This window comes from Rhinolophus ferrumequinum, chromosome 4 (genome assembly GCF_004115265.2).
Source record: "Rhinolophus ferrumequinum isolate MPI-CBG mRhiFer1 chromosome 4, mRhiFer1_v1.p, whole genome shotgun sequence".
Classification (NCBI taxonomy): Eukaryota; Metazoa; Chordata; class Mammalia; order Chiroptera; family Rhinolophidae; genus Rhinolophus; species Rhinolophus ferrumequinum.
The window spans coordinates 102635780-102662208 of record NC_046287.1 but is presented as its reverse complement, the minus strand read 5'-3'; the positions used below and the strand labels follow the sequence as shown (position 1 = coordinate 102662208).

At 40.6% G+C, this 26429-nt stretch overlaps 1 protein-coding gene across 5 annotated transcripts in view; it reads right to left on the bottom strand.

Moving 5' to 3' along the window:
* The window catches only part of RXFP2 (relaxin family peptide receptor 2), a 54870-nt gene extending 44865 nt beyond the window's left edge, over positions 1–10005 (bottom strand). For all 5 annotated transcript variants that reach the window (XM_033104607.1, XM_033104608.1, XM_033104609.1 and 2 more), the window contains exon 1: positions 9831–10005. In XM_033104607.1, coding sequence (XP_032960498.1) covers positions 9831–9873 — 43 coding nt within the window. In that variant the 5' untranslated portion in view covers positions 9874–10005. The remainder of the gene's footprint in view (positions 1–9830) is intronic.
* Positions 10006–26429: the final 16424 nt, after the last annotated feature.

Sequence of the window (26429 nt, the reverse complement as noted above, 5' to 3'; positions counted from 1 at the left end):
AAGCCTGAGGGAACTTTAGCATGGCAAATGCGGAGCGGGGAGAAAGTGGTCCCTTTCTCCCTTCATCTCTCTCTTATCTAATTCCTCTCTCATTTGATGACCGCTCTGTTTCAAGGGACTTCTGCTGGTTATTTTTCCTCTTGGTGGCAAGTCTCCCCAATTCTAGTCCCGTAGACTTCCAACCTTCTCTGCACCCCTGTGACTGGGCAGGATGTACCTCACACAGGTGTGGGCACCTTACACAGATGGCTGGTGCTGAGCTGTGTAGAAGCCCCATGTCCTAGGCAGAAGCCCTGGATGCTTCATTCATAATGAAAAGAAGAAGGCTTTCCTTCCTGCCCTCAGTGAAGCCTTCCGTCTGTGTTCTATAGTATTCCATTTAACCTCATCTGCTCAGAATTTCTCTCCGTTAATTATTTCCTTTACCTCCTGTATTTTCAATATCCCTGTATCTCCACTAGGTTTTCCATTTACATTAATCTTATTCAGTCAGCTCTCATCTTCAAAACAAACAAACCAAGCAACCAGTCAACCCAGATCCTACTATATCCACATGAGAACTGAAACACTTCTCCCTTCAAAATTAAATTCCTCAGAAACGAGTCAATGTCTGCATTCCTCACCACCTTTCTCTCTTTGATCCACTACATTTGGTCTTGGCCTTGCTGCTCCACTAAAATCCTTCCCATCAGAATCACAAATATCCTCTTTGTTACTAAATACAATAGGTACTTTATAGTCTTCATTTTACTTAGTTCTTTGTAGTATTTGACACAACTATAGTCTCCAGGTTGAAACCTTTTGTTGCTTGGCTTGGTGACATCTCATGCCCTCCTTCTCCATATTTTCTAAAGGTTCCCCTGCCTCCTTATCTCCTTAATGCATTGGCTCCTTTTTCTTTGTCATTATCTTGAATGTCACCCATACCCCATACACATAGGTCAGAGGTTACTTAGACTAATTGAGTCAATTAAAGAATTTAGAGGGACCTGCAAAAGTGATTAATATTTTAGTTTGTCAAATAAGAACATTAAGAAATGCTAAATTACCATGTATTATAATAATGATGTATTAGAAACATATTATTTAATTGTTAAAACTTAGACCATATCCACAGAAAAAAAGATAACCCTTTGAAAGGAATATTTGTTTTATGAAAAACTTACTCACTCATTTATGCTCTTGGGCTGGTGACTGCATTCCTGCAGCAGTGGCCTGGAACATGGTGTTTGGAAGGAAGTATGTGTGAGAAAATTGGATCTGGTGATGTTACCAGAATTCTTTAGGGAGGTTAGTTAGCCCTCTGCTCTGTAACTCACAAATATTTTCTCCCAGTTTGTCACTTGTCTTCACCTGTGCTTATGACAGGGGCTCCAGAAATGGAACTATAAGATCTTGACTTTAAAATAACTATGCAAACTAAAATAGAAGGTAACTTACTTGATTTAAATAAGGATATCTATAAAACCCCATAGCATATGATATACACTTGATGGTGAATTTTGATGGCTTTCCCTTTGAGACTGAGAACAGGACAGTGATGGCCATCATCACTGCATGTGTTCAGCTTTGTCCAGAGGGCTTAGCAAATGTAGGAAGGCAAGGTGAGTCAATCAGTGGTGTAAGTATTGGAAGAGAAGAAATAAAACTGTCATCGTTCATGATATGATTGTGAACATAAAAATCCAAAATAATGAATTACCCGTATTTGTGAGGTTAGCAAAGTTTTTGTAAAATCAATTTAAAATCTACATATCAGCAACAAACAATTAGAAAATGAAGTGTTTAATAAAACATACCTTTCATTATAGTATCAATAATGTCATGTATTTAGGAATAAATCTAACAAAAATCTGCAAGGCATTTATGCAAAGTATATAAAATGGTTGGGAGGTACATTAAATGCCTAAATAAATGGAGACTTAATAGTTTACAGATGTTAATTCTTCCCCAAAACTGATCTATAAGTTCGAAGCAATTACATTAAAACCCCAGGAGAGTGCGTGTAGACATGGGTAAGTTGTTTCTAAAAGGCATGTGTTAGAAGAGCCAGGTGTGTCTTGAAGACGGACAACAAGGTGAGAGAACTTACCTGTATGAGTATATCAAGATTTATGATAAGGGAATGATAATTCAGGCAGTATGATATTGGTGCAAAGATAAAAAAAGAATAGACCAATGGAACAAAGTAGAAAGTTCAGAAAAAGACAGACACACATATAAACATTTGATTTACGACCAAGTGGCAGTGGTGAGGGACAGTCAATTCTACGTGGATTATAGATCTAAACATGAAAGATAAAACAATGGAGTTTCTGAAAGACAATATAGGAAAAAATTTCATGACTTCGGGGTTAAAGAGAATACAAGAAACAAAAAACAAACAAAAGCGTTAATCATAATGGAAAGGTGCTAAATGAGACTACATTAAAATTAAGACCTTCTGTTTTAAAAAGAGGAAGAAATCACCATTAAAACATGCTGAGGATTGTGGAACCACATATTGCATGGGGGTACCCAAACCTGAACTCAGTACATGAATTGATCTACAAGAGGTTATGGCAAAATCAACAAAAAGCGAATGGCCCTGGCAGATAACGCGTTGCTCGCTCCATTTCCTGGTAAGTATGGCGTCATGTGCATGGAGGATCTGATTCATGAGATCTATAGTGTTGGATAATGCTTCAAAGAAGCAAACAACTTCCTGTGGCCCTTCAAAGGATCTCCTCCACGAGGTGGAATGAAGAAAAAGACCACCCACTTTGTAGAGTGGGGAGATGCTGGCAACAGGGCAGACTAGATCAACAGGCTTATTCGGAGGATACACTAAGGTATCTACCTGGGTACTTCTGTAATCCGGTCAGTTGATAACCAGTGACTGCTTTCAAATTGAAAAGAAAGAAAGAAAGTGTAAAGGGAAGTTGCCAAGTAGATGTTTGCGAAATAGTCTGTAATTAACATATATAAATATATACATATATCCTATAAATTAATAAGGAAAAGATGAACAGTAAATAGAAAAATGGGCAGGATATGTGAATAGAAACTAAACAAGAGGATATCCAAATGGCCAAATAACTTCTGAAAAGGGATTAAATCTAATTAGTAACCATGAAAATACAAATTAAAACTCCAAGGACATATCACCACAGATTACCCGTATTACCCTATAATTAAAACATCAACCAATCCTACACTATTTAGCGAGGATGACAAGCTATGCAAACTCTCATAAACTGGAGGGAGTGTTAATTAGAACAAATGCTTTGGAAAACGGTTTGTCATTGTCCACCAAACTTGAAGCTTGCCAACCTCCTGAGTCAGCAGTTTTTCTTCTGGGATCTGCCCACAGAAACGTGTGCACAGGTGCACTGAAGGACGCAGACAGGGATCTACATAGATGCTGCATTACTCATAACAGCCCTGAACTGGAAACAATACAAAAGTGCTGGAAAAAGCAAATGGTAAAACTGTGGTGTAGTCATCGACAGCGTTACTATACAGGGCTGAAAATGAACGAACTGAGTCGTTCGCGATGATCTCAGATCAAGCATAACCTGTGGGCACTTCTTGTCCTTTTCAAATGACTGTGTTTCCTCAGGAGGACGTTCCCAGCAGCCTCATTACTTTGATGGTAATGAGATGCTGAGACTTAGCTTGTAGGGCTCTCTCTATGTGAAATGCAACTTTTCCCCTTTTTCACGTCATCCCTTCCCTGATATTCGTCTCAGAAGTCATCCTGTGAACACTTTCCGATCCCCTCTAAGACCGCTCCAGAGTGTGATGTTTCTTCCCAAAGCATCTTGCACATACCTCTACTGCAGTATTTGTGACTTTTTATTATTATTACAGATATTTTCCTTTTCCCCATAGTTCACTGTGCCCCACCCATGGAAGGAAACTAAATAATTTTGGTTCTCCCAATGCCTGAGAAAGTTCTCAATTTTTAGCACACACCATGAGCCTCAAAATCATCTAAGCTTAACAGTTGTTTCCGTAATTGGGCCACATCTACCTGACTCCCTGTTTATGGAAGTGGGGAGCCCATGGGTACTCCAGTGACAATCCACGTCAGAAGCATGGGCCAAACTTGGGTGTATGCGTGTTGGATGTGACGTCTGTGTGGGTTAGGTGCATACAGAAGCTCTATGCTCATTTCCCTTTTCTCCTTTATCTTGTTTCAGGGCTTCAGTATTCTTATGTTGACGTTTTTGCTTAAAGCTATCTACCATGAAAGAGGAGAGGCCTCTTCTGAAATCCTGATGGTGTCCATGTAGGTGAGGTAAGGTGGCCCACCCCAGCTCATGGGTACGCTACTGTATGCTCTACGTCTAAAGGTAATCTCATGTTTGCTCTGCAAAAGTCTTAAAATTCACAATACAGTGGAGGAGAGAAAACATAGCATGCTCAAAATTCTGTGCTCTCAGGGAGGGCAACTTCTTTCTGTCTCCCAGTAGATAATTTTAGCTTTAGTTATTACAGTGACAGTGGCATTTTTAAGTGGGAAACAGAAACAGCCATAACAGAATGACTTCGTAATAGGGAATGGTTTCCTGGGAACCCTCAGCATGGATTATGTTCCGTTGCCTGCCTATGTGTGAGTTTACATAAAGACTCTCTGATGTCACCTTCAGACAGAATTTGAGGCTTTTGAGGGAAGCTTTGCATAATGGCCCTCAAAGGCAGAATGGAAAAGAATCAATATCTTTTGAGTTTCTTACATTTCATCAATTTGCATAAAAAGAAATGAAGAGGAGAAATATTCACACATCTATCACAATAGATATACTATTTTTGCCTTTGTGGTTACGGCAGAAAGTCTCAGGCAAGGTATGAATAAAAAAGAGACAGAGAGGAGAGGAGGTGAAGAAGATGGGAGATGAGGGAGGACCTTGAATTATCACTCTTGTCCTGCTACAGACAAATGGCTAGTCCAGTGTCCACTGGCAGGACCATAACTGAACAAAACAGTGGATAAAGACAACCAGTTGACGAATGAGAAAGAGAATCTTGCTCCAAGTCAGAAGATTCTTCCCCAGCCATTTGTGTCATGGGTTTGCTAATTCTTTTTCTTCCTTAAGGAGGGAGTGGTGATTAACATCAAGATGATTTTATAGTTGAACTTACATATTAATTCTACTTTTTTGAATTATATTATCCATCAAGAGGTTGTATACTGATCTTTAGAAAATGTAGCTTCACCTGTTCCTTTGCTGAATACTTAATTTGTCCTTATAACCTCCCCCCCCAAAAAATTAAAACAGAAACTTTTCAGGTAGAATTAATGTGTTCCGTAATCCAGGTGAACCCAATTGGCCTCTCTTATAAAAAGAAGTGTCGCGATACTTTGATGCGCTAACTGCAACACCAGTGTTTGCAGAGGTGTGATCCACGGGACAGGTTCATCAGATTACCTGGGGTGCAGAGCCCCACACCCCACCCTAGACCTACTGAATCTGTGGGGGTTGGAGTCCTAGAATGTATTTGTTTAACACCACTGCAAGTGGTCCTGGCATACTCCATCATTGTACCAGTGTGACAGCTCAGGCTGAGAGGTTATTTGTTATGCTGACGGCCAAAGGCTGGGAAGGATCAGGGCTGCGGCCTGAACACAGGTCGCTAACCCTAAGTCCAGCCTCCTTGCCATTCGGCTGCCTCTCCCGTCCTAACCCCTTACATTGTACGCGCTTTTTTCCACGGTTCCAGATCTACTGGTGTGGATGCCTTCTCATGTCCCATCTCTGATCAAGTGAAAGCTGAAGAATAAAATCTATCTTCTTTTCTGAGCTTCTGGGTCAAGGTGATCTATTGGGAGCAAATCCTGAATATGCTCTCCACAACTTATCTTTTCCATAGACACAGGGAAAGGTTGATACTATGTTATTTCATTAAAAGATTCAGCTCATGGATGAAAGAACTGTCCACTGAACATGAACAAAGAAAAAAACTGGAGGAGCAAAGCCACTTGCTTGGCAGAGGGCTGACACCAGATACACAGCCGGGTTCCTGCCTGTCTGAGAAGGGGGCTGAATGCAGCCCGACCCAGAGGCTGGGACCCACAGGAAGCCACACTCAGGGACTGAGCCCCTGACAGTGAATGGGATGACATAGCCCTGCCTGGCCACCGAGGCTGTGATTTCAGTACTGCCCCTTCGCCCGTGGCCAGCAGGGAAAGGGTCCCTCTGCAGACTGGGCATGAAGTTCAAAACCAGATCACACACAGGGTGAAATTCCTGAGACACCAATGTAAACTACAGCTCAGCTCGGCAGATGCCTGCCGACAGGCTCTGTTGAGGCAATTATGAGACCAGTCATAGGGGAACGTGTGCAGGAGAAAACACCCTCCAACTTCATGACAGTGCCTTGGGCTTACAACAAAGAGATTTTATACCTGGGGACCCAGGAGATGACAGTTCTTTAAAAAGCAGTTTAAAACCTGGATGATTGAAATTCTCAAAGAAATAATGCAAGGGAGTACATCATGTGATCAGAATGGAAGTTTGTAAACCCAGAAAGACAACTTTAAATTCCATTGGAATTATGGGAATGAAAAATATAGTCACTGAAAATTTTTTTTTTAACTTTATAGCTTGAGTAAAACATAAACTGGGATCTGAGAAAGGGAGAATTAGGTAAATTTATCTTTCCCTCATCAAGCAGGTATTCTATTTACACAGAGCATCCCTGGGTGAAGGAAATAGTCATACAACACTGGTGAGCACTGTGTTTATTGCAAGTTTAATTTTTTTCTGTAGAAAAAAATTTCTGGAAGTATAGGGGTGAGAAAGGGGTGCATGTGAATAAAGCATAGAAGATAGATAATTCATTTTCAGATAATTGTGCCCCTGATTCTACTATTATTTCTTATGGAAAACAAGCACATTCATTTTGCAAGACAAATATTAAGTTATATATTTACTGGGCAGTGTCGGGTTCTCAAATACATAGTCCTAAAAATTAGGAGCATTTATCATTATAGAACTATGTACATAAAAACTAGTCTTAGTTGAATTTTATTCAGGCCATGATTTTTCTAGGATAAGAGTGTGATTATTTTTTCAATATCGACTTATTTGAAAGCAGCATCCCAATTTTGTCTCTACAATTAGCTGAGAGCCAGTTTTGTCACTTCAAGTGAGAAGCCTTAAAGCTCTTATTACATTGGTCATAGTTATTCACAGTAAGATGAACAAATGAATAAAGCTGTTGCGAGATATGTCTAGTTGGCACCTTCAGAGAGAAAATATTTCAGTGGCTTTAATTTCTGAGGATCGGGTACGTCCTCTCCCCCCCACAGCGGGCTTCATTAGTGGTGCTGCGTCAGCCTCTCAGTCTGACTGACCAGCGATGGAATTGATTTTCACAGCTACCAGCAGCATGGACGTAATTGTGTGAAATTAAAATTTAGTCGGAAAACCTTTTCTCAAGTCACAGCGACCAAGGTGAACCGTCGTGACTTTAAAAAGGCCCGTCCAAGTTTGAACTTGTCCATTAGGGGGCAGTCACATACTGCTCACTTCAAAAAGCGCGCAGGCCTTTAAGATAACTGCATTTTTCCAAGGTTAGCAAATTATTTGAAAAGGAGCAATTCGTAATTACCAAGTAGCGGTGTACATGTTTCATGCTTTAATTTCCCGTAGAAGCCCATGTTTTGGGTTTGGAATATTGTCCATAATAGTCCACAAAAAAAAAAAAAAAATCTTTTTTTTTTTTGTTGTTTTGAAGGGAGTTGAGGCTGGTTAGCAAAGAAACCCAGTCAATAAATAAATTGATGATAAAATACATGTAGAAAGTGATAATAAGATATTTTATCTTGACTTATCAATTAATGCCTGTAGTTTTAGATAGTCCATAGCGTTCATTCGTTAGGCACTCAAGGGTGATCATGGCCAGAAGACAAATGACTGTCATACAATTTCTAACTTTTCCTTTTGTTTAGATCTGGCCTAAGAATCTATCACAAATATTTATTTGGATTTAAAAAGTAATCTTTATGTTTACATAATTGTAAATGACTTTTCTTTGTTTATTATAAAGAGTCTTACTGCTTTAATTCTCTATAATTTTATTGTGAGAAAGAAAAAATTTCTTCATCACATAGCAAATTATTATTTTTATAAGTAAGAGTAAGATATCAAAACATTATTAATATGTCTAATTTTGAAAATAAATAATTTTAAATATGAAAGTTTAAATTAGCCATCAAAAGTAATGTATAATAAAATTAGAAAGTAAAAATTTCCAGAGAATTATAATTAATCATTAAATACTTATCAGGTTGCTACTATGGATCTAAAATATGTCATTTACTTAGAAATAAGAAACAAAAACCATCTGTTTAAAACTCCTCCTCCCCTCCCATTTTTTGTTTGTTTGTTTAAAGAGCACCATTACTTTGTGGTAAAGCTTAAGACATTATTTCAGTAATAGATGTTTTCATCTCATAAGGATTTTGTTTTTCTAAGCAAAATCAATTAGCTGCATTACCACAAGTATAAGCAGTACTATAGTAAAATTGGTTAACTATAGTTACATTTCTGTATGTTAAAGAACTTTTTAAAGGTACAGATAGCCTCTATGAGAGATGATGAATTCAAGAAGCTACTTTTCTTCTTAAAAATCATAAAACTGAATATTGCAATTATGCATAAGACATGAACTTCCAAGGGAATTATTTCTAATTCAGAGAAATAGACAGTTTTCTACAACTGTGTTTCGTACAAAATGAGTTCATATATTTTTTTCTCCTTTTATAACACTTAAGTTTTCATGTAAGAGACATTTAAATACAAAACAAAAATTGTGCTAAGTGTATTAAAATAATATTTTAAAATAATTTGAAACAAAGTTTTAGCATTTCAAATTGAAACAAAAATTTTATTGAAGTTCTTGAATTTTTTTTCATAAATACTGAATTTTATTTCAAGAGTAACAATACTCAGTTGAATTCATTTAAAAAATTGAATATTTTAAAAACTTAAAATGAATTTCTCAGAAAATAAAAATAATTTCAAATTCTACCTTTTATTCAGTTTATCAAGAGTCTCTAAGAAAGATTATAAACTTCAATAGATACATTTTTCAATAATAATAATAAACCTCAACATGCAGGGGCTATGATGAATAGATTATGTATTTACAAGTGTATACACTCATAACAAAGCAAATATATATTTTCCTTTAAAACCAGGTAAAGATTCGGTTTTATTTTTTCATCTCAGCTTTACAATAAAAATACCACTAACTTTAAAATTAGCAGTTTGGCCAAAATAAAAATGTTTAAGATTAAAAACAGAAAAGAGAGTTATCTAAGTGGGGATACTTTTGTACATTTTTAGTGGTTTTATTTTAGATAGGTTTGCTCTTTGGGAGAGATACTAATTTTTGATTTGCCTGTGACTTTGCAGTTCCCAGTTTAACTACGTTACCAACAAAACATAGCAACTCACAATTACCTACATTTTATGAACGTATGTCAACACGTTGAAATTTCATAAGACAAAATTTTAATTTATTAATTTGTCATCCTTTTTCCACATGTTAAAAATATTTTCTCCATTAAAATCGATTTCTTCAGCATTGTTTTAAAAATATATTTTTGTCTCCAATTTTAATAACATATAAGGCAAGTTTTCATGAAAAATGTGTTGCACCCAGAAATTGGTAGGTACCACTAACTAAGCAGTTCGTGGTAATGACGATGACAACACAGACTGGTTGTCTGTTTATCAAACAGTGCAATGACTCCATTAGAAATGTGATAGGACCACACAGAAATGTTATATTCTTTTGGAATTGAACTAATTTAAGCGAGAAAGCAGCAGCCTTACCTTTGACGTCTATCAGAACAACGAAATGAAGTAGAAGGAACATTTCAGTCAGTCTGCAGCTGAAGAGAAGTTTAATACCAGAATAATAACAACAGGTTTACAGCAATTGAGTTATTAGATGTGTCCTCCTTACACCTCAGAAGGAGTTCTGATGGAGTCACTTTGGTGCCTCCCGATGGTCTGAGCATGCTCAGAGCTTGAACTTTACTGGCATGAGGAAAGACCGTGTTTTGTCACTACGCAGCCTGTCTTTCTTGTTTCATTGTATTTTAAATCTTCGGTTGTATTCTTGGTCGTTATTTCATCATAGTATGTACAGAGAGACATAAATAAGACTTTGGTGTTCTTAGATAAGAAACACTGTGTTAAAAAAAATCACTTTATATTTTTTCCCCTCAAAGCATGTAGTACATTTGCTCTTACTTAAACCCAAACATATACAGAGCTTCTTAAAATGAAGGGATGTAGATTTACACTGAATAGGTAATGAAACATTTTGCAAGCATATTTTTCATGCAATAAGCAAGTGACAAAAAGCTACTTACTGGTAAATACACGAAGAACACCTACTCCTATTCAAATGCACTTAAATGTTTTCAAATGGCACCTAGAAAGTTAATAATAATTGAAATATATGGTCTTGTGTTTAATAGTTACTTACTGTAAAACATTTACACCATATTATAAACCTCATTTACTTCCTCTAGAATTTTATTCCTTTTTTAAAATGGAAAGTTTTATTCTCCCTTTCAATTTCATGCTGCACACCTATTAGAAAACATTAATCTTAATTTAGTCCTCACATCCTGAAAGCAGCTTCTAAAACAGCATAGTTAGAGCAAGTTAAAGTATAGAAAGGGACTTCTGGTTGTAGGAGTCAGTCGATCCTAGTGTAATCATAAAAATTTCTATGAAAAGACATTGTAGAATTTCATTGTCAGAGTACTTATTTTACTAATTGGGAAATGTCTATATAGACATATGAAACAGTTTGTAGTCCTGATTCGAACTGAGGGTTTTGTAAGTGAATGATTCTCTTATATAATTTTATTAATCACGTCATCACAATACTGTTTGAAAAACTGTCCCCTGTGTGACTGACTATTGTCATCACAAATCATAAGAGATGGGGTTTTCATTGTGCTTTCTTTCATTCCAACTTTTGATGGAAAAATTATTCAAAAGGAATTTTAAATAGAAAATATTTTATTTATAATGTAGTTCTTTTCTCTTTTAAGAAGTGAACTGAATTCCCCAAGACTCTTTCCAGATACATTTAGATGGGTTCTCATCTTATTTTTCAAACCAAAAGAGAGAGCAACAAAGAGAATAAAGTAAAGGTGAGAAGAAATATTTCAAGATCTTTTTTTACATTCCAAACACCTTTTTTCCCCAATAACCTCAAAGTCTTTTAGATTAAAATTGCCTAACTTAAAAAAAAATCAGGGTGATGAGTTTTTCTTACATTGTGTAAGATGCCAAGGTGATGGATGGTAGTTCCTGGTACTAAAACTTCGAGCATGAATTTTTAAGTGCAATTTAATAGCATGAATTGCCCATCACAACTCCATTTGAAGTTTAAATATATGTTCCGTGAAAATATAATTTCTGGAGAAAGAAGAAATGTCAAGATTTCAAAGTCCTTAGTTTAGATTTCTTTGTGAATATTAAGCCTTAGGAATACATTTAAATTACTAAAAAGTTGAATAATCATCCCTTTGTGTTAGGCTTTTCAAAGTTACCTTTTGAAATATTAATAGAAAAAATTCAGAACTCAATAATTATAAATAATAGTTAAGAGCATCTCTGGCTCATTATTGGTTTCTAAAGGCAGAAAGTACAAGTATTGAAACATGTTTCATTTAATATGTTTCAACTTGAATTTACCTAGTGTGAATCTCCAGACTTTTGAACTGAAGCTGAAATGGTTGGAATGTGCACAAGGATATAATATACGCGTGTATGTTTAAATTAGGATGAATGGATTTACTTTTTCCTTAGAAACACAGTGGGTAAGGAAGCTTCAGAGAGAGCCTCTTGCAAAGCTGAGAGGGAGCATACAAACTGACTCATCCGTACATACAAATTTCAGATTCTCACGATTTATTGATCCTTGCCTGAATCAACTCATTTCTTTTTTCCAGTCTCCTATGGGTAGCACTCAGAGTTGTGGCAATAACAATATAAAACCTCATGTAAATATAGTATTTATTATATGGCATGATTCACAACAATTCTGGCAAATTCTAGGGAGTTTATTAACAGAAGGTAGTAATTACCTCGTTCCAGGTGTTGGGGAGTGGGGGGGGGGCATTTCCTTAGCTTCGATTGTCACATTTATTCACACCTTCATAGCCATTGTTACATATAAGTTCTGAAATCCAGAATGTAATTTTTTTTAATGTGGTGAGAAAATCCTGATTTTAACACATTTTCAGAATGTGTGATTGTTTTTCATATAGGCTATAATTCACCATCTTGCTGAATTAATATTTTCAATCAAGATATTTACTCAGCACTCGTTCTGCTTAACGTCAGACAAGGCTTGTGAACACCTCTCACTTTCACCATCGAGCTAGTCGTTTATTCACAAAACCTGACCCACTAGCTGTTCCATATCACTTTCTGTTTTGAGGGAAAAAGACCGAGTGCTGTTCAAAGACTGAATTATATTAATAGACAAGATCTTTCCTCAAAAAGATAAATTATAGAATAATAAATATCAGAATCCCAAACTCCTGATAGCAGGCCAGCTGAGGCCATGCTCACTCAAGCAGTGTCCTTACCATAAATGAAGTTATAGTGAAATCTTAGTACTAAGCCATACCAGCCAAGTATTTGTGATTGTAATTTTGTTAGCCTTTCTACATGAGGTTATATGGTGACCTCATCATTCAATACATTTGACAGTTTGAGTAACCTTCTCAGCAGCGGTACCAGGTTTATGTGTGGCCTGTAGGCAGAGCAAACCTAACTGAATCACATGGTCTCAGTAGCATGGAGCGTCAGTCAGTTACGCAGATCAGTTCTGATGTATGTAAGGTCCATTTTGAGCAAGAAAGTCTAAGTTAAGTGTTCTTACTCTGATGTTCTACATCTAAAGTAATTTAAGCCATGCTCCATTTCTCTAGGAATTTCAACTCTTGGCAAGCGCAGCACTGAGGAGCATAGCTGTAAACTCAGAGCACAAAGTATCACCGAAACATCCACCATTGGCAGTATGGTAGATTAGAGACTCCAAAAGGCCTTCTTACTTGAGAATATAGCTCCTGCTTAAGACAATTTTCATTGTATTTCTGGAGTCTTCAGAATGGGAATTAAGTCTAAAAGGACAACACGAGACAAAACAAAATACAAATGCTGAAATGTCAATGGAGACCAGTAAACACATACAAAAGGCAAAGACCCGCTGCAAACAAATGCAGAGCTGAGCACTGCAGCTGGAACCAAGCGTTGGGTGAGGGGCTCAGCCTCGGCCTCCCCAGGGGATTCAGGCGAGTGCTGCCCCAGGAGATGCCCTCTCACACCTCACAAAGGAAGCCCGGACTCTGTAGGGAATCTCCTCAGTGTAGGTCCTTCGGTTTTACCCAGGTTACCATCAACCAAATATTGGCTCATTATCAAAATTAACCAAGCACACCTGGGTGAGTGTGAACTAAAAGCAACAGAACTAAAAGCAATAGATTGAGAACCCCAGGAACTTCGAATACTAAAATTACCACTTATAGAATATAAATTGTTTAAAGAAAGAAGCACATGAATCACAAAAATGAGTCAGAAGTAAGAAACCATTCAAAAAGAACCAAAGTAATTTTTTTTTTAGAAATTGACACTGCATTTGTGGAGCTTCAGAACTCAATGAATGGATGAAATAATCATTAAGACATAGTTGAGGAAAGAAATTGTAAATTGGAATAAAGAGGTGAGGAAATTATCCAAAAAGTAAGACAGATAAAGAAGGAATGATAAAAAAACAATAAATAAGAGATTTGGAGAAAAGCATGAAAAGTTTCAACATACAGCTGATTAGAGAAGGAGAGAATAGTGAGAATGAAGAAGAGAGTATCTGAGGAGATAATGACTGAGAATTTTCTACGAATGATAGAATACAAAATTTACTGATGTAGGGAAAATTTTCTAGTACACAAAACAAAGAAACATAAGTCCACATCTAGACATTTGATACGGAAATGGCGTAATATTGAATATGCAGAGAAATCTTTCAAAGAAAGCAGAGAGAAAAGACAGATCACCTACAAAGGGAAAACTGAAATGCTAGCAGACTCCTCAACACTGTTGGGAGTCTTTCGCACTCCGAGTTCCGAGAGAAAACAGCTGGCAACTAAAAACTGTGTGCCCAGGTTAACTGTCTTTTAAAGACAATATGACATAAAGTCAGACACACGGTACATTAAAAAGTTAAGGAGGAACCAAAATAAAAGATGCTGATAACTAGTTCGATGGTATTTCAGGGAAGGGAACAATCTTTCTGAGCTTCATTACATGAAATCTGAGCTCTGTCTGCCATCTTGAATGATGAATTCAGAGATTAAGAAGTCATGTCAACTGTTCTCACATGGTATGAAGACACACTCAAGTTTGAAGGTGGAAGAAAGTCATGCAGATTCTGGAACTTGTGTGAGACTGACAGAATGCTGCCCACACAAACGACATGGCCAGACTGAAAACAGGAGAGATACTCGACAAGCAACTCAGAGACATGCAGTACATTAAATTATTGCTCCCAGAGTTATTCCAGCCCCTCCCTATAAAAGGATTATGCACTCCCACTTTTTGCCGTGTGGCTTGGCAATGCCTCTTATAGGTCGTGTATATTTCTGTGTTCCATTGACTTTTGTCTTGGCCACGAGACTAATTTTGACCAAATGGATGTGAGCAGATGTAGCACGCATCACGTCCCAGCAGAGGCTTTCAGCGTGCTCGTGTGGCTTGGCCTGGCCTTCTGTGCCCCCTGCCCCCCACTCCTCAGGCTGAATGACAGTCACATGCAGCAAGCTTGAGCCTGAGTCCAGCCAAGCCCAGAAGAGCCACAGACGACCCACAGACCTGTGAGCAAGGCATACATGAGATGGTTGTAGGCCACAGAGATTTTTATTTTATCATTGCTGTTTTGGTCACCACAGCAAAACCTGGCTCAGACAGACAAATAGATCTGGAAGTCATCAGTCCAGGCCTTAGTTTTTCAGGACAAAAACCAAGGAGTCATGGGCTATGTATATTGAATCAATTAATGTACAGATTCTATTTTTCTTTGCAGACATTTCGTCTCTTGGAATGTCTTCTATATTATATGTTATTCCCAAGCTTTTTAAAGTAAACTAGGCAGGGATTACTTCGAGAGGTGGCATTATTCACAAAATGATTCTGAAATATTTGCCAAGTTCTTTTGTTTTTCTCAAACCCTGCGTAAGATGACTGGATGTCAGTATGTACTTAGTACATAAGTGCCATTGTTTAGTGCACCTGTGTCATAGTCTCCAAGTGCTTACATTTTAAAGCTTCCGGTAACAGCAAATAAAGTAGAACACTATTTGGTGACTGCTTTAATTTTCAAGTCTGTGTATTGAGTGTACCCTGAATGAATGGACCTGTACTTATAAATTACAAGCATGTATTTATTAGGTTGTTGCAAAAGTAATTGCGGTTTTTGCAATTACTTTTAACCTTTTAAACGGCAATTACTTTTGCACCAAACTAATATATTGCTGGGTAATTGTCTTTGACTTAAAGTGAAAAGCCACAGGTCATTTAATTTGAATTCTTTTCGAATTCATTATGGCAGCCCTTCATTTTGTAGGATCATAAAAACACAAACCTGCCGGAGCCCACAGAAGCCCTCAAGCCAGCGGAAGCGCGGTAATGGCCGTTACCCTCCCCTGTTCTCTTACTGCCTTGTGCAGTATGAACATGGATCTGTGCCCTGGTTTTTATTCTGCTACTTCACATCTGACAGCTGGATGAAGTATCCAGAACAGCGCCCAAACTATTGGTTTCAGATGGGAGAATGAGCAGAGGGAAGGCCCCCAGTAACAAACTGAACAATCTCCGGGTAGCAGAGTTAACTCTGCTCGTCTTTGGGCAACCCGGTGACAATGCATAATGGGTTTTGGTTTTTTTTCTTTTGTTTATGTCTTCATTCCACAAACAGTTACTGAGTTTAACTATGTTTAAGTTGACAAGAGAGGGAGTGTGGAAGGACGCCAGGTATTGCGTGGAATAGGGACAAGCATGTGAAGTGTGTTTTAAACCATGGGGACAAATGTAGACTTTGTGCGGCAGGAAAAGGTGAGTTATGGAGAAGTAATCAAATAGGGGACAGAGGAGGTTGGCATGGCTACCGTGGAAGGTGTGTTAGGGGCAGCGGGGCCTGACAGAAGGAGGACCCATTAGAGCTATGGCCACGGACCAAGGCCATGGTGGAAGAAATGGAGAAGAGGGAATAAATGTAAGGTATATTTATATTTAGGAGGTAGAGTTGAAGGGATGTGATGAGCAATGAGAGGAAGGGAAGGGAGAGACGCCTCACATGCTTCTCAGATCTCCAGATTGAGCCAGTGGGTCACAGGCCCGGAGGAGGAGTGTTTTATCAGAGAGAATGTTGAGTGAGTGCTTCCATGTGCTGAATCTGGGGCTCCCAGGGACAGCCAGGTAGCTATGTCTCACCAGCAGGTGGAAATAGAAGTTAGAATTTAGGAACGAGGTATGCTGTAGGGAACAACGAGTTTCCTTTGTAAATATAAGCACCTAAAATATTTTAAAATAAAGAGATTCAAAAGCTACAGTCAATAATTTTAAATCATTCAGTTGCTACATAAGAGAAGCTTTATTTAAAAGTCATTAAATGTCAAAGGCATTCAAGGTACACACAGCTAATTTCAGAGAACGAGTTAATGAGCTTTCATTATATGACAACATACATGGACTCCATTTGGGTAAATCAGAGTGAAAGACCTCAGACAAGAACAATTACAGCACCACGGTGCTGGGCTAGGTACGTAATTTTATGCATATGTGCATATTCCAAGCACATATGTATAAAATTAGCTGGATCCCATCATACAATGCTATTGAGTTTCAGAATGAGTATTTAAGACACACAAAGCTAACAAACAAATGAGAGTAAACACTGAACTCTGTGAAAATACTGAAATGTTGTTTTTTGGTTTTTGATTTTTCCACAGGATATGATATAGCAGTTACCTTCAGAATCGAGTTGATAAGCATAAAGCCCGGACCAACCACAGGGCCAGGGAAAGGCTAAAAACACTCTGTAAAATCACAGAGCTATCCCCAAGGCAGATGCTTATCAGGACGACTTCTCCAGGTCTTTATTTTAGAGGACCCCTGAGCTCAACTGAGGACAAGGGGAGCTCAAAGAGCTTCAGGAAGCCAGCCAGTGTAGGGGCTGAAGTCCCAGAGAGAGAGAGAGAGATGATTTCACTGGCTGGTGCCTGAAGTTCTTCCGTATACAATGCAGCATAGTTGGCTGTCTAGAATCTGTATGTTTGTCTCTTTCCACATGCTTCTGTAGGCTGCAGACATCTCCCATTCTCTTGGTCATATTTAATGGTATTTCATCTGTCTGTGCGTTGCATTCTCAGACATGTTTCCTGGCTCTTTTTGGAAACCATTACTAATGGAAAACTCAAGAAAGGAGAGAGAGAAGGAAAAACCTGATCTGATCTGGGTCTGAAGGGATTCACAGAGCAAAAAAGTGTCAGCAATCCAGAAAGTCCTGGCCATCGAATAAACCAGGAAACTTAATTTGTTGAAACAAACACTGAGAATATGGTGTAGCTGCAGGATATGTCTTTAGCCAGTATATGCTGAACTAGCTCTGTAGTTTAAAAACCATTGAATTACGAATTTTAGCAAATTGAATCTTTGTTGGCATTTACAACAGGCCCCAACTATGTATTTCATCTCTAATTGAATGCTTTTCCATTTACTATATCTTTTGGGAATATAAATAGTTTGGCATTCCATAAAAAGTCACCCTTGATGATAATAATTTTTTTACTCCATGAAACTCTGACCTCAGGAAATGACCACACACTGCAGAGTGTTTGCTGGAAAAACATATTGGATTACTTTACATTTGGCGACCCTCCAGCCCATGGGCCAAATCTGGCCCTCAGCTCAAGTTCATCCGAATCTTGGCAAATATCGCCTGTGTGAGTGTGGGCCTGGCAAGAGCTTCTGCAGCCCCCAGTGTGATTTTATTGCTGGGATTTCTCCATTTGGGGGAAGAGTCTGTGTGAAGTTTTAATGACGCGGTGTAGAGAACTGTGACCTATGGGTTTCCACTCAACTCGATGTAGAAGGCAGCAGCTCAGCTTCCAGGCAAGAGCACCTCGGGTGGTGCAGCTCGGAGACAGCAGGTAACCTGGGACTTCCTCTGGCTCCAGAACCACGGGGCTTCCCCCCTTCTTCTTTTCACTCCCTCCTTCTGCCTCCTCTTCATCCTTTTTAGCACTGCTCCAGGTACTGGAGACCCTCTCGAAATATTTGCTGATGGAGTCGAGTGATTTCCCCTCGTCAATCTTTCTCTTTACTCTGTTTCTCTCTACCTCCTGTCTCCTTTCTCTTTTTCATTTTCTTTGTCTCTCACCTTTTCCCTCTTTTAAATTAATACAACGTGGAACTCATATAGATTTAAAGTCAAATGATTTTAGTCAATAAAAGGTTTTAGTTCAGTTAAAATTTCTTTGCTACGAAGAACTTTAGGATTCATATAATCCGTGAGTAAATGGATGGATTTACTGTTTTATCATTCTCAGAAAACAGATTCTTTTTAAACCTCGATTGATTTCTCTGTTTAATATTACAAGGTCTTGGTAGAAAAAGCTTTGGTTCCTTATAATTGCTCCATGAACTAAATATTATTAGTATAAAAGTACCAGAAATAATTTGAAGATTCCAACACTGCACTAAGCAAACCTCTTGCTTTGCTTCTTTCCCCAATATTAGTTGGCTCTGAACAGCTTATTTTATATACTCAACGGAGTTAGTCCTTTTTATTTATTTATTTATTTATTTATTTATTTATTTATTTATTTTTAATTTATTGGGGTGACAATTGTTAGTAAAATTACATAGATTTCAGGTGTGCAATTCTGTATCACATCATCTATAAATTACATTGTGTGTTCACCACCCAGAGTCAGTTCTCCTTCCATCACCATATATTTGATCCCCCTTACCCTCATCTCCCACCCCCCAACCCCCTTACCCTCTGGTAACCACTAAATTACGTTCCCCAGATTAATTTTCAAACCCCGTGGCCATCCTGTGGTCACCGACTGCCCTCCAATCCCCTCACCCTCCCCCCCACCCCCACCCCCACCCTCGCCCATCTAGCAACCCTCAGTTTTTCCTCTTTGTCTCCAAAACTGTTTCTGATTAGTTCATTCACTTATTCTTTTCTTTAGATTCCGCATATAAGTGAGATCCTATGGTACTTATCTTTCTCTGTCTGACTTATTTCACTTAACATAATGTTCTCTAGGTCCATCCATGTTGTTGCAAATGGTAAGATTTCTTTCTTCTTTATGGCTGCGTAATACTCCATTGTATAAATGTACCACAGTTTCTTAATCCAGTCATCTACCGATGGGCATTTTGGTTGTTTCCATGTCTTAGCTATTGTGTATAAGTCCTTTTTATTTTTAACTTTTGAAGAAAGAGGGACATTCTAAAAGAACAGCATCCTGATTCAAAGCATAACCATTTTCTATAAATCAAGAACATGTATGTCCTCATAAAGGACACTTAATTATGGTTGGAAAAAGTGCTCTGACAGGTATTATCTTAGGCCCTGCCTCCTTGGAGGTGCTTTCCGTAGCGGTCATTGCTAACTTGGGATGGGATACATGTGCTGCACAGTGGACGGGGCCTCCCTTAGGACCTCATTTAAATGGGGTCAGAGTGATGACTCGGCCCGGGCTGAAGTTGGGAACGGAGGGGTCCCGAAGCTATTTATTATTGGAGAGAAAGCAGAGCTGGAAAGGCATGGAGAGTCCGTCGTTGAGTTTTCCAGTCCCTGCTGCATAGCCCACAAAGAAGTGAGCACAAGATGGTTCCTGTCGATATTGGATCATGGATGGGCGAGGTCCGTGCCAGATGGCACGAGACAAAGCCAGGAGTTCTGAAGAGGCGGGAGGAGCCCTTGGAAGCTGCAGTCTTTCACCAATGCCAGCGTGCCTGAAACCATCGACATGCCATGTCCTCTGGGAGAAATTGGCTATGGGCACAGGGTAGACGTTTCTGTAGAAACAGTGCCTGCAGTGGGCAGATCTTTCATTGGAGAACAAACATGGGGGAGGGGGATGTTCCATTTCAACGTTTGCATGGGGACTATGTTCCCCCAAATACCAAACTCCACCCCTTGCGTCCCCACACTCTGCTTTCCCTCTCCTGCCATCACATTATGTTTATCCTTTTGTTGTCTGTCTCCCCTCTGTAAAATGGGAGCCCCACAAAGCCACGGTCTGTGAGTGTTTTCTTCATTAGCCATCCCCAGAGCACACTGAGCCGGGTAGCCGCTCAATCAGTTATGTGTGGCAGGACTGAGAATTTCATGAGTGAGTGAAGGACTCCTGTAGAGCATTAGGGGAGGAGAGTGGGTGTGCAGACATTTAGGAGCAATTTCCCCGCTTGAACGCTCTGGTACTTGCCAGCGGCCTTGGTGCCTAGCCCTGAGCAGCCCACACGTCCAGTGATGACAACAGGAAACATAAGCTTTTAACCAGCCTTGCGGCTCCTCGGTGTTGAGAACGTGTTATCCGCGAGAACCAGCAGGCTCTGCAAAGCTGAGTGTGGTACAGGTTAGAAGAGAGTATCCTGGGAGGTACACGTCAAGTCCAGAGAACAAGGCCAAGATGACTGCAGCCTCAGAGGGATTTAATGATTTGAATGCATTTCCTTTCTGGGTAAGAAATGCTCCAACTACCTTGCAGAGCCTGGTTCAAATTTTCGGCTTAAAATGGAGTCTACTATGATTATGATGTAGAAAATATTACGACTTTTAATCCTCACTATGGAAAAACATCTGGATTACTTGGCAATATGTAAGTCCGGTCTAATGATGGATTACAGTCCAGGCACTGTAATTTGGATTGCCTGGGGTGTATAACTGCTCACATAATCACTCCTCGGGGACAGGATTGAATCTGTCTACAGTGGGGGAATCTAAAAACAGAGACGCAGCTGCAGCTCTCCCGGGATTGGACCAGTCGTTATCTCAGGTCTCCTGTACCAGTTAGAACCTTGGCTTCTCCCTTCACTAGTTTATTGATTGAGAAAAAGCCAATAGTTTGGAGTTCTGACTGCTTGGGGATTTTTGATTGATTAGAAGGCTGGAAGAAAGACAACAGCTGTTCCACTCTTCCAGACCTCTCAAGGGCTTGCAACTATATGTATTGCAGAAGTGGGAAAGGAAAGTTCTCCAAAAATTGGTTTTCTTTTATTTCATTTTTGTAAATATTCTTGAAGTATAATATACAAATTGGTGTGCACATCTTAAGTGTGCAAAGCTGAATACATTTTCAGAGTGAATACACTCGTGTGATCTGCACACATATTGTAAAAACAGAACACTGCACTGGAGACCCCCTCCTGTGTTTCCTTCCTGTCACACTGCCTAGTTCTCAAGGGCAACCACCGTCCTCACCTTCAAAACCATACATTATGTTTGCCGGTTCTTTTACACGTGGAACCAGGCACATAACCCCCTGGGAGTAGCTTTCCTCACTCAACACCATGCCTGCAAAATTCGTCCATGCAAAGGCATGCAGCTAAAGCCTATGCATTTCCATTGGTTCCCACCATAAGACTATATCAAGAACCAGCCATCACCATCACAGGTGAACATCTGGGCTGCCCCAGTCTGTGACACTCAGACAGTGGTCCCAGGCATATCTGCAGGTGTGTCTTCCGGTGAGCATTGTGTGGACTTCATTGGGTATATACCTAGGAGTGGAACTGCTGGCCTACCATTTCCGACAGATCCTGACAAAGGCCTCTCTACATGGACTGCTGCCATCCACACTGCCAGTGGCTCCTGAGCTCTAGCTGCTACAGTTCTCACCAACACCTACTGTCATCTCGGCTTCTAGCTGTTCTGGTCTCTGGGCAGTCTTACGGCCTGGCGGCCTCCTTGACAGCTTTTCCATGTTTGTTAGCTATTTGGATATCCTCCCCTGCTCCGTGCAACTGTCCACCCAAATCCCCTGCTGAGCTCTCCTCTGGGTCTCTGCCCTCCTGGGTAAGCTGATAACGGCCCCTGGAGCTATCCATGGCCTGCTCCCCGGAAGCTGAGTCTGCTGCCTTACACGGCAAAGGTGACTTCGCAGATGTGATTTAAGTGAAGGATCTTAGATGGAGAGCTCATCCTGGATTATTCATGTGGGCCTGACGTAAGCACAGGAGCCCTACTAAGGGAAAGGCAGGAAGATCAAAGTTAGAAAGACAAGGAATAGCGTTAGAAGCCAAGGAAGGTCAGAGAAGAAAGAAGACGCTACACTGTTGGCTTTGACAATGGTGGAAGGGCCTGTGAGGCCAGGAATGCAGGCGACCTCTGGAAGCTGGAGAAAGCCAGGAAACGGATCCTCCAGAAGGAACACAGACCGCCCTCACCTTGACTTTAGCCCCTGAAATTGATTTAGGACCTTTGACCTCTAGAACTGTAAGATAATATAGTCATTTGTTTTAAGCCACTATGTCTTAAATAGTGCTCCTGCTCTCCCTCAGCTCAGAGCAAGCAAACAGCCAGTTTTTAATCTTTCTCTCCTACCAAGCCCTGAGCTCTCCAGAATGGAACCAGTGGGAGATTCTTCCACACTGAGGCCACTTGGAGAGGGCAAGAGAAGGGGAAGGGCGGAACATGTAGGCAAAAGTGCTTCCTTCAGCTTCAAGTGTTAGCCTAGTTCTTTCTCTGGTGTTCCCGTCAGCAGTTTTCCCTCTTGTCGCGTGAGGTCTAAAACTGAACTGAGAAGCAGGGTTGGAGGCTAAAGGAATCTATGTTTACATGTTTCCCGAACTCCATCCTGATGGTCGCTGAGTTGAGGGCCTGGCTCTGAGGCCTGCTTCTCTCTAGTCTTGTCACCAAGTCATGCCTACCCTCTCCAGCAGGCTTCCCAGCCCCTGTGCACTGCTCTGTCCACGCGAGCATGGAGCCGGCTCATTGGAGCCCAACTAACATTTGACAGGAATTCACCGAAGACCTGGATGATAACACAACTTCAAATGGAAACCAGATGCATGTGTCAGCCTGCTTGGGCCGCTATAGCAGAATCCATAGCCTGGGGTGTAAAGAACAGACTTTATTTCTCACTGCTCTAGAGGCTAGGAAGTCCAAGATCAGGGTGTGTGGCGAGAGCCCACCAGCACGCGTGCCGATGGCTCCTTCTCCTTGTGTCCTCACAGGGCTAGAGGCACACAAACAGTCCGTCCACCGCTGCTACCTTTCCTGAGTCTGCACATCCCAGAGCCTCCAAGTGGGTCCTCATGGGTCCATCTTTCCTCGGCCCCTGACGTGACGCCAACTCTTGCCCCTCACGTGGGCAATGGGCATGTCCTTGACAAATGTCCCTCCTAGTTGCCAATATGAAGAAAATGACAGAACTTCCCCGAAAGATGTGAGCGTTGAACATGTGGACAGACATGCCAGTTCTCAGGTGGGAATACTGAATTTTTAAAAGATAACGACCCTATTATCTTAGAGAGTTAACATAATTACAAAAAAAAATCCCCCAACGCATTTTTGAAACTTTATGAACTGATTGTGAATTATTGAACAAATAAACAGGTTTGAAAATAAAATTAAAACAAATAAAATTACTTGAAAAAGGTGAATTCAGAAGTGAACTACCAAATTTCCAAATCCATTTTAAAGAAAGATGATGATGACGATAAAAATAACATTTGTTGAGCACTTGTGATCTGTTGTGCATTTTGCTCTCCACTTTCTGCACATTATTTTAAATAATCATCACAATAACACTTGAAATAGGTGGTATTTTTATCCATATTTTGCAGAATAACTCGTTCAAGCTCAAACCTCTAATGAGCTGGAAGCCAAGGTCTGCCTGCTTCATTGGCTTATCTGGTCATCCCTCAACCACAGACGCCCACATGGTGCTGATGAAAGAGCAGCAGATCAGAAGAGGAAGATCAGGGGGATATTCTTAGTTATGAGTTATGAAATAAGACACACGGAAAAGTAACCTTTAAAGCTTAAGACTGTATTGTTACAAACACACACGTACACCCTCCGCACACGGACAAAGGAAAGCTAAAAAAACAAATTTGAAAACAACTTCCAGCAAATATAACGAAGAGTTGGAATGGGTTGAGGTCCAAATCACAGGCTGCAGCTGGGAAAGGAAAAGCAGCTCCGGTAGAACGGAGTTGAGACTAGAAGGGCTGGAAACACTTGCAGTAAATATCTGGCTTAGTAACTGCTGCCATTTTGGCTTATTTGGCTGAAAGGATCAGGGTTAAAACAGACAGTGTGGGACAAAGCATATGTAAACAATAACAAGCCATTAATTTTTACCTGTGAAATTATCTTCCCTCCTGGGGAGCCACAGCACCAGCCCCGGGGAGCTGGGCCACCCCCAAGAGAGTGCCATCTCTGTGCTGGGATCAGGGCTGGGTGAGAGCCCCCCAGGTTGTTCACTGCACATGCCATAGTGCTGCCAACTAAGAGTGGGACAGCTGGGGGCACAAGCCCAACCCTGGCCTTCTTTACACACCTTCCAGGGCAGTGATGGAAAGCAGACCTGCCTTCACAGCGTTGATGCCCAGAGTGAGGGTGGCAGTGGATGCTGGGACTCGGAGGGCCTGTGGCTTCATGGAGGGCCTGTGGGTTCTATGCCTCTGGCAGCGAACCCATCCTGGGAAGGGGGGAGATGGCAGAGGCCAGGCTCCAAACCCTCAGTACACGCTTCATTGTCCCTGTGGACTTCACTTATAAAACACCAATTCACAGATAAAATTATTAAGCATTTTGACACTGCAGTCTCAGAGCAATAAACCCCAAACACTGGGCTTTTCTGAGCAGGGCCCTGTGTGATAGGACACTGGCCCCAGGCCGAGGAAGCTGGCTCTGCGAGGGGCTGAGTAGTTAGGACAGAGACCTCACGACCCCTCAAATTGCTATAGAACTATTTCATGGAAAAAATGTTTGCAGACCCCTGGTTTAGAGGATTCTACTGGGTTATTGGATTTTGTGGAGACCTGAGCTTTTCCTTGGCTAACAGTGGTGCAGCTCTGTAGAGAGAGGAGTTAACTCCTTGCGGGCCACTGCTCACGCTAACTATCTACCCCTTCACAAGGTGAGTGTGCGCTTGGTTGCCACTCTGTGCAAGACACCGGTTTTGCATCTAACAGTAAATTCACCCAGTGTTCCTGACTGTTATGTCTGGGTCTGCTCTCCGGGTTCTGCCTTGCCTCCCCCTTTCTTTTTACATCTTACTGTAAAATGAGCTAAATGACATGTTCATTTCACATTTATATGACCATCATGATTCACCTTTTTGAAAAAGGTTGTCTTTTAATAGATTACTGTTATTTATCCTCTGACAAATTATTGTTATCTAGCCATTTTCTTTCATTCAACTTGAGGAAAGAGGACGTACTGTGTGTTTGCCCAGTATCAGCATTTGAAGAGGGTGTTTTGATTTTGTTTATTTTGGAGATTGTGTGTTAAACCTTTCAGCCATTGCCAAATGATGAAAGAGGAAAATTTATGTCTTCTGAAGTTTTATGTTACCACAGCGCCATTCCCAGGGGCTGTGAGGTGTGACGGTGACATGATCAAGAAAGCGCGTAAGGAAAGCATCACCCGTGGGCTGATGGGTTGTTTAGGGCAGCACCATGGGACTGGTGGAGCTTTTGTGTCCTGCAGGGCCCTCAGCTCCAGGAGGATGGGTCTGACTTGACCCAAAGGCCTGCAGGTGTGTGTGTGTGTGTGTGTGTGTGTGTGTGTGGGTGTGTGTGTGTGTGTGTGTGTGTGTGTGGAGGGGGGCAGAAGGTCAGGAGACGTGGAGAGAAGAGGAGTGTCTGCAATTCCTGGAAAGGCTGCAGTGCAGGAAACATCCCTGCTGCTCACACGTGGTTTGCTGCTGCAGTTCCCCCTGTGGGTAGTATACCCAGTGAGTTGGGCACCATCCTTATTGTTTCTAATTGTTTCTAATCACCATCATCACAAGTCCATTGCCCACCTGTGTCAGCGAAGATTGCGGGAAACCGATGCAGTGAGGCAGGTCTTCGCTGACCCTCCTGTGACCCTTGTGCCCCAGGGGCTGATTGACGGCTCTGCCTTCTGTCTTCTCATCTTTGGAGTGTGCCAGGACTCATTCAGTGACTCCTAATGGGGGTCCTCTCATTTCCCGGAAGGACTTAAATGTGAGCAATACCATCTGGTTAGTGCTCAGTGGTCGAGAAATTATTCAGTATTTTTCCTCGTCTGTAGTAATGTCTCTCATTTTTCAGAGCTGATACCGAATTTTCTCTCTTTAAGAATAATGCCTCTGGCAATTTCAGTGGGATCAAATAGTTGTCTCAAAACATGTC